This window comes from Gallinula chloropus, assembly GCF_964237585.1.
Source record: "Gallinula chloropus genome assembly, chromosome: 19".
Taxonomy (NCBI): Eukaryota; Metazoa; Chordata; class Aves; order Gruiformes; family Rallidae; genus Gallinula; species Gallinula chloropus.
This window is the reverse complement of record NC_140104.1, coordinates 12066755-12076967: the sequence shown is the minus strand read 5'-3', so window position 1 is coordinate 12076967 and position 10213 is coordinate 12066755. Positions and strand designations below refer to the sequence as shown.

At 50.5% G+C, this 10213-nt stretch overlaps 1 protein-coding gene across 1 annotated transcript; it reads left to right on the top strand.

The window, feature by feature from the left end:
* Positions 1–3487: 3487 nt before the first annotated feature.
* Positions 3488–9967, top strand: LOC311199060 (uncharacterized protein; the record flags this gene model as incomplete). Its single annotated transcript, XM_084273105.1, is given in 5 exon segments — positions 3488–4403; positions 6872–6928; positions 7438–8103; positions 8106–8230; positions 9710–9967. Coding segments are annotated over 5 exon segments (2022 nt in total).
* Between the last annotated feature and the right edge of the window lie 246 nt (positions 9968–10213).

The following is a 10213-nucleotide window of genomic DNA, read 5'->3' as shown; positions in this document are numbered from 1 at the left end:
GGGTGGCTCCGGGACGCGCGGTTCTTGGGGGACGGTCGGGTTCCGGGACGGCTCTGGGTGGCACGGCCTGAGTTGTGTGGTTTGGTGAGAAACTGCATTGTGTATCAACAGCTTCATATATTTTTGCTCTAGAGTCCTGTTAGCATTGTTATATTGTATCTTTCTGTTATCTTAGTAAACTATCCTTATCCCAACCCACGGGCCTCTTATTTCTTGGTTTGGGGTTATTTGCCCCTTCCTCTTCCTTTTCCCTCCCTTACCTCTCCCCCCCCCCCCCCCCCCCCCCCCCCTTTCCCCTGCTCTTTCCTTTAAGGAGCAGGCAGCTGTGTGGATCTCAGCTCTCAGCCGCGGTGAAACCACGACAGTCTTGGAACCCACCACCCTGAGGGCAGAGGTTTTGCTTGGAGGAATAGGGCTTTCTCATAGGAAGGGGTCTGCAGTAGAGGGGCTGATATAGGGTTTCCTGAATTCTCCCACCCACAACATTTCTGGGTTTGGTTTCCTCTCATTTCCTTGCATTATCCCTGATGCCTGGAGATTTTCCTCTTGGCAGATGTTTCCCTGTCACATGGCTTTTTCCTGTCATCTCTCACAGACCCCATCACAAGCTCTGTGGACTCACCTTGGCCTTACAAAAACATGTCTGGGTTCAGAGCACTGCCTGGGTGCATGTTCTTGTTGGCACGTGGTAAAGGGCAGGTCAGAGCATCCCTGATGAATCCGGTCATTGTCATGCAGCTGTTGTCCATGGGAAGAGAAGTAGCTGAAGGCACTTGAGGAGGCTCTTGGTAGACCCAGTGATCACTCAAAGTGAGGATTCAGAAGTCTCAATGGCTTGTTCACACTGGAGAGCTCCTTTTCATATCTCCTGTCCCATTGTCCAGCGGTAGGAAAAGGAGAAGTCAGACTCAGGAAATCTACTCATCTTTATATGTCCCTGTGTTCTGAGCACCAGCTCTGGCTTCTCACAAACACACCCAGCAATTCCCTCCCCTTAAGGGGGGCAAATAAACCTCCATTTTGATTTGACTCAGGAAACACTAGAGCTCTGCCCAATCTCTGCTGGCTCTGGAAGTCCACTCTACACACCAGACAAAAGTGTTCTCTGGATTACAAGACCGTATTGATCCATTTCTAAGGTCACAGGTTCTCTCAAAGCAATTTTCAGGCTCTACCAGCATCCACCTAGGAAACTCCTAAATGTACAGCAATAGCTCCCAAACCAAAGGTGCGAGGACCGAAAGACGTTCCTAGCCTTCAGCTTCCACAGATAACCCACAAAACACCCCAAAGCTAAACACATACTAAATACAAGAAGACCAATCTCCCTGGAATAGGTATCTGAGCATGTGAGGCTGAGGATCTAGGGGACTGCAGAGAAGAACTGGTCAACAGCATTGCCCTTGCAGAGGGGTAGGGAACATGTATTGGCCGTGTGCAGCACAGCACTGAGAAACCCGCTGCAGCTCCCGTGTGTCTGCAATGGGCGGGAGGAGAAAGTGGGGAATGAAGCTGCCCTTGGACATTCTCTGCCTATTTGCATGAAGCCCTCTGCAAAGAGAACAAAGCATTAGTACTTCTTGTACTCTTCACTGAGCAAGATGTTTTCATTGCAGACCCAAGGACTGCCTCTCCCTGTTCTATAATATATTGGAAAGGTCCTTTTTGGGAGGTGCATTTCCTGCTGTCTGAGGGTGCCTCTGGCTGTCTGGGGCTCTGATGTGAGCTCTCCAGGTGTCAGTTTGTCCTTGCAGCAGAAGGTCTGTCTTTTTTGATCTATTTGATCTTTTCTGGATGGTGGTTTCCACTTCCCCCAACTGTAGAGCAGAGATTTGTAGATTTGTTTTTCCTGATTTTGTTCTTGTGCAACACCAAGAAATGCCCAAATTCTCACCTAACTCCCTTCCTTTCATAGGGGGAAAGAGTCCCCTCACTGTGTCAACCTCAGGGTCCTGTCTCATGGGGAGACAAGGAAAGGTGATTCTGCTTCCCAGCTCTGGTTTGATCAGGAGAAATGACTCTGATGGACAGAAGGATTGGTCCCCAGCTGAGGGAGGGAAAATCAGAGATGAGATCATAGAGTGATCCCCACGAGGCCTGAGGCACCAGGAGGGAGCCTAGAAGAACTGCTCTTATCCTGCTGAGCTGGGCCAGGCTCCTGGGATGGAGGGAGCTCATGGCAACCCGGCAGCTGTGATAAGATACAGCTGTGCCCAGGAGCAGCTCCTCTGCCAAGCACACAGGGCTGGGGACACTGCCTGTAGGCACTGAGGGGAGACCTGTGAGGCTGAGAGTGCTGATGGATGCTGAGAGCTCACTGGAGGAGAAAGGTAAAGAGATTTTGCTTTGAATTTTCTGCTCTTGTGGACTGGGTGGGAATTGGGAGCTGCGATATTCTTGAATAACTTTGAAGAAGTCAGTGGTCATTAGGACTTGTCAGAGCTTGGCCAGAGCCCTACACACACAGAGGTTCCCCAGGGCAGTGCCCTGATGCCAGGAGGGGTCTGCAGAGCAGTGCTGAGCAAAGGGCAGGTTGGATGATGTCTCTAAGCACAGAGCAGGAGGTGACATGGGCAAAGAGAAGCAGCTGCAGGGACAGTTCCAGACTGCAGAGACTCTTCAGGGAGGGAGAAGGAGCTGCTCTCAGAAATGCCATGGCAGTGGGGATTTGGTACCTCCCTAACATCACCAGCAGTGCAGACCCTTTGCCTCAGAGACTCCCTCGTGTCTGCCACCCAGCACAGGCTCTGCACCCAGAGCTGCAGGGTTTCAGGCTGAGTCTTCTCCTTGGTAGCATAACCACAGTAGCAAGAAATCCCTGAGTGCCCCGCTCTCCTAGGGACTCTTGTGCCCCAGAGAGGAGCCTCATGCAGAAGACATGTTGGTGCTAAGGGCATGGCAATGCTGATCATCGCCTGTGTGTGGGCAGCTGCACTGAGATGTGTGGGCAGCTGAACTGAGATGTGTGTGCCCCTGCCTTGGAGTGGGGATCCTTGGGTAGTATGAGACCGTAGGAGGGATTTGGAGCTCTGCTCTGGAGACTGGATTCCTAAGCCTGCTGAGACGTCCAGTTTCTTCTAGGAGGAACACAAGGGTGTGAGCACAGGGCAGCTGAGACCAGGGCTGATGGACAGAGCAGCTCTCCCCACTCTGCACTCAGGGGAAGGTTTCACTGGCACTGCAGCAGCAATGTCAGGGAGTTCTGACAGAAGAAAAACACCTCAGCTGCAGTAACGAGAAAACCAAAACCCCAAAGCTCTTCTCTGCCCTCATGTGAAATTGGAGTGACAGTGCTGAAAAGCTCCTTCCTATCTACACGGGATTCAGTCTCAGATCACACCATCCTTCTATTTACTGACTGCTGTCAGGGAGGACAGACTTCTCGAGCGCCCAAAGACTTTTAAGAAGTTTTCCTGAAAGAAGGTGTCCCTAACATCTCACTGTGCCTTTTCCTCCTTGGAAAGCTCTCCACACTTGATGGCAGCAGATGTCCAACAGCAGCTCCATCAGCCAGTTCCTCCTCCTGCCCTTTGCAGACACACGGGAGCTGCAGCTCCTGCACTTCTGCCTTTTCCTGGGCATCTACCTGGCTGCTCTCATGGGCAATGGCCTCATCATCATCACCATAGCCTGTGACCACCACCTCCACACACCCATGTACTTCTTCCTCCTCAACCTCGCTGTTACTGACCTTGGCTGCATCTCCACCACTGTTCCCAAATCCATGAACAATTCCTTGTGGGACTCCAGGGCCATTTCCTACACAGGATGTGTGGCTCAACTCTTTTTCTTTTTATTTTTGCTCTCATCAGAATACTGTCTTCTCACTGTCATGGCCTATGACCGCTACGTTGCCATCTGCCACCCCCTGCACTACGGGACCCTCCTGGGCAGCAGAGCTTGTGTCCACATGGCAGCAGCTGCCTGGGCCAGTGGGTTTCTCTATTCTCTGCTGCACACAGCCAATACATTTTCACTGCCCTTCTGCCATGGCAATGCTGTTGACCAGTTCTTCTGTGAAATCCCCCAGATCCTCAAGCTCTCCTGCACAGATGCCAACCTCAGGGAAATTGGCCTCATTGTGGTCACTACCAGTTTAGGTGTTGGGTGTTTTGTGTTCATTGTGGTGTCCTATGTGCAGATCTTCAGGGCTGTGCTGAGGATCCCCTCACAGCAGGGACAGCACAAAGCCTTTTCCACCTGCCTCCCTCACCTGGCCATGGTCTCTGTCTTTATCAGCACTGCAGGGTTCGCCTACCTGAAGCCCCCCTCCATGTCTTTCATATTTCTAGATGTTTTAGTGCAATTTCTTTACTCAGTGTTTTCACCAGTAGTGAATCCCCTCATCTACAGCATGAGGAATCAGGAGCTACAGCATGCTGTTTGGAAACTGATGACTGGAGGTTTCTAAACAGCAGGAAGCTGCTCATCTTGTTCTACATATGACTAGCCATGTACTTCATGTTATGACCAGTGTGTATTTAGTATGTTGTTTAGTTTTTTTGTTTTCTCTCGTTTATTTAAACTGTAATGACATGGTCACTGTTCATCCCATGATCCACCCTAATGCAGTTTATCCCAGTCTTGTGTGACCCAGACACAATGTAATTCTGAGCTGTGCTCTCTTTGCATCATGTCTGTCTGCAAATGTTCTGCATCTCATCTGAAATGGCAATGCTTTCTCACTGTGACAGAAAGGGAATTTCACTGACGTGTTCCCATGTTTGCAGAAGAACTACTCACCTTCCCCTGTACCTGCAGACTGGCTGGACGTGTGCACTTCACTGTGATCACTGGTTTCCACTTCCTATTGCTCTCTTATTCATTCAGATGCCGCTCAGCTCTCTGATTTCTGCTTTGAGTTTCAGAGAGTTGGAAAACGTCCCATCTTTCAGAATTTTAATAAACTGTTCTGTCACAAGTTAAATGTGTTGATAAGTGACCTTTCTATGTATCTGATTTAAACTGTTCTGGGAGAGAATCTCCTCTGAAAGCTGACCCCCTTCACATGCTGCTTGGCCGTAGCAGGCAGCTGAGGAGAGAGATTTCATGGTTATTAAACTGTGTCATGTGTAACTGCTGTTTGTTGTCAGAGAAATCTGTCTGCGCCTGTGAGCACAGATGATGCCAGGAAAAGTGTTGGGAGTCCCATGAGGCCAGTGAGGGACCTGCTGGGGTTGGGAAAGAGCAAAGGTCCAGACAGTGTTGGATCTGAAGAGACTGCTTTTCCTGCCTGTCCATATCTCCTCAGGAGACCTCTGGACCAGCCCCCATTGCAGCATGCTGCTGAACTTTCTTCCATGATCTGAGATATGACAGAAACATTTTTTCCTATGAAAAAATCCTTCATTGTGAAACTCTTTTGAAATTTTCATCACTCAAATAAAACCTCTCCAATTAGTTATACAAGGTCTATTTTTTTAAAGGAAATGACTTCAAGAGCCATGCTTGTAAGGGATTTCTGTGTGATTAATGAGCCCCATGGTGTGTTTTCTTCTGAGTCCACAGACCACAGAGTCCAAGAGTAGAGTGATGAAACCTCTCAAGAAGTTAAGTCAGGAGTAATGCCCAAAGTGCCTTGAAACATTTACAGGCTCTGCTGGGAGCCATTACTGACAAAATCTCCCCATGGGCTCCTTAGAGCAGACAACTGGAGGCCATGAGGACAAACACAGACAAAGCGCAGGCAGCTCTGATGCTGAGGACACCTGGCTTGGTCTGATGAAGCAGAAATGCCAAGTGCTGACCCCAGCCCCTGGACAGGGAGATCCTGACCCTCACCTAGTTCTCAGGGCTCTTTCTTTGGATGTGGGGTGTGATGCCAAGGGAAGGACAGGGTTATAATACATGGTGTACTCCCCTGGGCTGGGTGCAAGGAAGCAATGATACTCCATGGTTGTCAGGACAATGTGCCTCCTCTGAGGCCTCTGTGGCAGGAATATCAGCTCTAGTCAAGGAGTCAAAGGCCGGGCTGGCACCCTTGGCCATCTGCACCACAGCCCATGCCACACTGCCCCACGCCTGTGCTGTTTGCTTACAGGCTGCAGGCACCCAACCCCTTTCCCCACCTTGATCTCACTCCATGATGTCCCTGCCTGTGCTGCTGTCTCTCCCTCCTCACCAGCTGTTCCCACAAACACAAAGCCACCAGCTCATCCACATTTCCTCCAGGTGTCTTTTATCACCACATCACTGCCTTCAGAGTGACTTTTCTTTATCCTCATGGCAACTCTGACCTTCAAAGCTGCAGTTTCACCTTGACTTCCTTTCTTATGTTCTTTCCCTGTAGCACAAGAGGGCTTCCCTCAGCCTCCCCTTCCTCAGGCTAAAGAAGCCAGGTCCTTCAGCCTCTCCACACAAGACCCCTAGCCATATCTGGGCAGACTTTTATCTGAGAACGTGACAGTTCCTCCCCTTCCTCCAGACCAGGGAGCCCCACACTGGGACTGACTGCTCCAGACTTGGCCACACCGCTGCTGAGTCCACATGGACCAGAACAGCCTTTGTCTGTGTGGCCACACTCCTGACAGTGCAGCCCAATGTGCTCATGGCAAAATTCCTGTTCAGCACCTCTGACTGCTATGGCTTCCCCTGCAATGCCCAAATTCTTCTCCTTGCAGCCAGTTCTCCATCCATCATGTCTGAGCTGCCTTGATGTGGGGGTGTTGAGCTGGAAACTTTTCTCATGATTTCACCTCACGGGGGCGACAACATGAAAATTAATTCCACCCCAGATAATTAAGATCAGAATAAGAAGATCTCTTCTGGATGGGAATCTTCTTGATGTTTTTATTCAAATCTAATCCCAGAGTTTCTCAAGGTTTGTTTGAAGTGACGCTCCATTGTGTTAATGGTTCCTGTGTGCTTGCAGATGGCTCTCCAACTTGTGGTGCCACTAACAAAGTGACAGCAACAGGTGTTAAAGAAGGTGAGAAACAAGAAATAAAACCATGAGATCCTTTCTAAATGACTTTGCAGTGGGCCACTGGAAGAAGCCTCATCTTCTCACAGCCTGCTCTCCCTTGTCTTGGAACAGAACCACAGTTGTAGCTGCCTGAGGGTCAAAACAGGAGAGCTCAACTCATGAGAATGCTTTTGGAGGATAGTGATGATGTTACTAGACTCAGACAATCACAGAGTACTCGGCTGAAAGGGAACTCAGGGTCTATTTGGTCCAACCATTTTTGGCAAGGGCTCAGTCTCAAGAAAAGCACCACTCAGACACACTGGCCCCACCCCCATCCCACTGACTCTTACAAATGTCCGATATTGGGGAATCCATCACTTCCCATGGAACATTGTGCAAACCCTTGTTCTCAGGGTAAAAGTTTCTTCCTATGTCCTGTGGGAATCTCTCCAGCAGGAACTTGCACCCACTATTCCTCAGCTTTTCTATGTGATTCCTTCTAAAAACAGGAGTCTCTCCCTTCTTTGTAGACAGCCTTTCAGTACTGGCACCTGGTAATGAGGTATCCCCTCACCACCTCCACACCCCCATGTACTTCTTCCCCCTCAACCTCTCCTTCCTTGACCTGGGATCAATCTCTATGTTAGTTCCCAAATCAATGATCAATTCCTTGTGGGACACCAGGGCCATCTCCTACACAGGATGTGCTGCACAGCTCTTTTCTCTTATCTTCATGGTATTAGCAGCATATTCTCTCCTCACCATCATGGCCTATGACCGCTACGTTGCCATCTGCCATCCCCTGCACTACAGGACCCTCCTGGGCAGCAGAGCTTGTGTCCACATGGCAGCAGCTGCCTGGATCACTGGATTTCTGAATTCTGTGCTGCACACAGCCAATACATTTTCATTACCACTCTGCAAGGGCAATGCAGTTGACCAGTTCTTCTGTGAAATCCCTGGGATCCTCAAGCTCTCCTGCTCAGATGCCTACCTCAGGGAAATTGGTGTCATTGTGGTTATTGCCTGTTTGGCTTTTGGGTGTTTTGTGTTCATTGTGGTGTCCTATGTGCAGATCTTCAGGGCTGTGCTGAGGATCCCCTCGCAGCAGGGGCGGCACAAAGCCTTTTCCACCTGCCTCCCTCACCTGGCCGTGGTCTCCCTGTTTGTCAGTACCGTCACAGTTGATCACCTAAAGTCTCCTCCATCTCCTCATCATCCCTGGACCTGGTGTTGGCAGTTTTATACTCAGTGGTGCCTCCAGTCATTAACCCCTTCATCTACAGCATGAAAAACCATGAGCTCAAGAAGGCCATTGGGAAAGTCTTTCAGTCACTTCCTTGCAAGTTGTTTTCCTAATTAGTTGGGGGATGTGGAGGGCGAGTTGGGGGGTGGGCACTGCTCCCACCCTTCCCCTGCTGCACCGTGGGGTTCCACTCACAGCAGACAGTCCTCCATGAAGTTCTCCAAGGTGAGTCCTTTTCCATGGGGCTTCAGCTATTCCCCTGCTGCCCCAGCATGCGTCACTGCTATGGGTGCAGTCATAAATCACAAAATGTCTCAGTCTCAGGCTCAGACTGCACCAGCCTGGTCCTCCATAGAGTCACAAGCCCCTCCAGTAAATCTGCTCCAGCGTGGGTCGGTCTCTGTCTCTCCCTGTCTCTCCATGGGCTGCAGAGCCACCAGATCTGCTGGCAAGGGCTTTGTCCAATGCGGGTCACAGCATCTTCCATATGTTTCCACCCACTCCAGCATGGGGCCTCTGTACGGGCTGCAGGTGGGGTCTCTGCTCCTGTACAGGCTGCAGTGGGACAACTGGCCTCACCATGGTCTTCTCCACGGACCGCAGCGGAATCTTTCTCTCCGATGCCTGGACCACATCCCCTCCTCCCCCCTTCTTCTCTGATCATGGTGTCTGCAGAGTCTCTTAGATCTTTTCACTCCCTTCTCTGGTGGCAAAAGGTGTCTGCTTGCATTTGGGTTTTATCTCCTCAGTGTGGTTCACAGAGGTGCTATGATCATCTCCTGATTTGCTCGGCCTTGGTCAGTGATGACTCCAACCTTGAGTCCAGCTGGTATTTACTCTTTGGGCCTAGGGAAAGCTTCTATGTGCTTTCTGCAGAAACCACCCCTGTACATCCCCTCCTCCACCAGAACCCTGCTATGCAAAACCACAACACTTATGTTCGTAAATAAATCCTTAGATCCATCTGTCCTCCCCTAAGGAATGAACTTGCTCTGCTTAGCTGTGTGCTAGAGCTCCCTGGAGATATTTGTGGTTGGCAGGGACTGGCCTCACCCCAAGGTGACCAATTTACCCAGCAGGATTGAACTCAAGAATAATCTGCCAGGGACAAGGACAGAGTGGAAAACTCACAGACCAGATCCCACCAGGCAGTCGTTCTATCCCTCCCCTTTTCAACTGGACAGGAGAGAAAATAGATATTGAGACACTTAAGAACCAAGATAAGGACAGAAAAAGAACCAAGATAAGGACAGGAAAACTCATTCAGCAATCAGCATCGTGGGCAAAACAAACTCAACCCAGAATAAAAAGAAAAATTTATTTCATAAAACACACACACAATGAAAACAGAGTAGGATAATGAGAAATAAACCCCAATCTTAAAAACTTCCCCCCACCCCTCCCTTCTTCTCAGGCTGAACTTTATTCATGATTTCTCTCCCTTCCTCCACCTTCCAGGTGGCACAGGGGAAGATGGAGAACGTGGGTTTCGGGCAGTTCATCATGAGCTGTCCTCCTTCTTGGGGGGCATTCCTCTCACTCTTCCTCTGCTCCAGCATGGGGTCCTCCATGGGATGCAGGTGGGATCGCTGCACTCCATCCTCTTCCATGGGGTGCAGGGGACAACCTGCTTTGCCATGATCCGCAGGCTGCATGGAAATCTCTGCTCTGCAGGGAAATCTCTCCTGGACCACTTCTTCTTTTGTGTCCCTCCCATTTCTGAGCCAGTGCTGCCTCTGTCTGCATCCTCTGAGCAAGCCTGGGAGACTTTCCCTGAGGCCCTGTACAAGGAGACCGGGTACAGCCTGGCGTGAGGAAGCAGGCAACGTTTAGCATCTCAGGTGGGTGAAGATCGCTCATGGGGGCACGTCTGCTGAGCTTTTTCCTCTGCCCCCCTCACCCTCCAATAGGGCTGACCACCAGCAGCCCCATGGTACCTGCAGCACTGGAGCCGTGGCTTCTGTGGGGAGAGAATCCAGGTCCTGGCTTAGGGGAGGAGCTTCCTCCTCACCCACTCTGCCTGTCCCAGCCAGGGACGGCCCCTCCCTGCCTATCCCCGC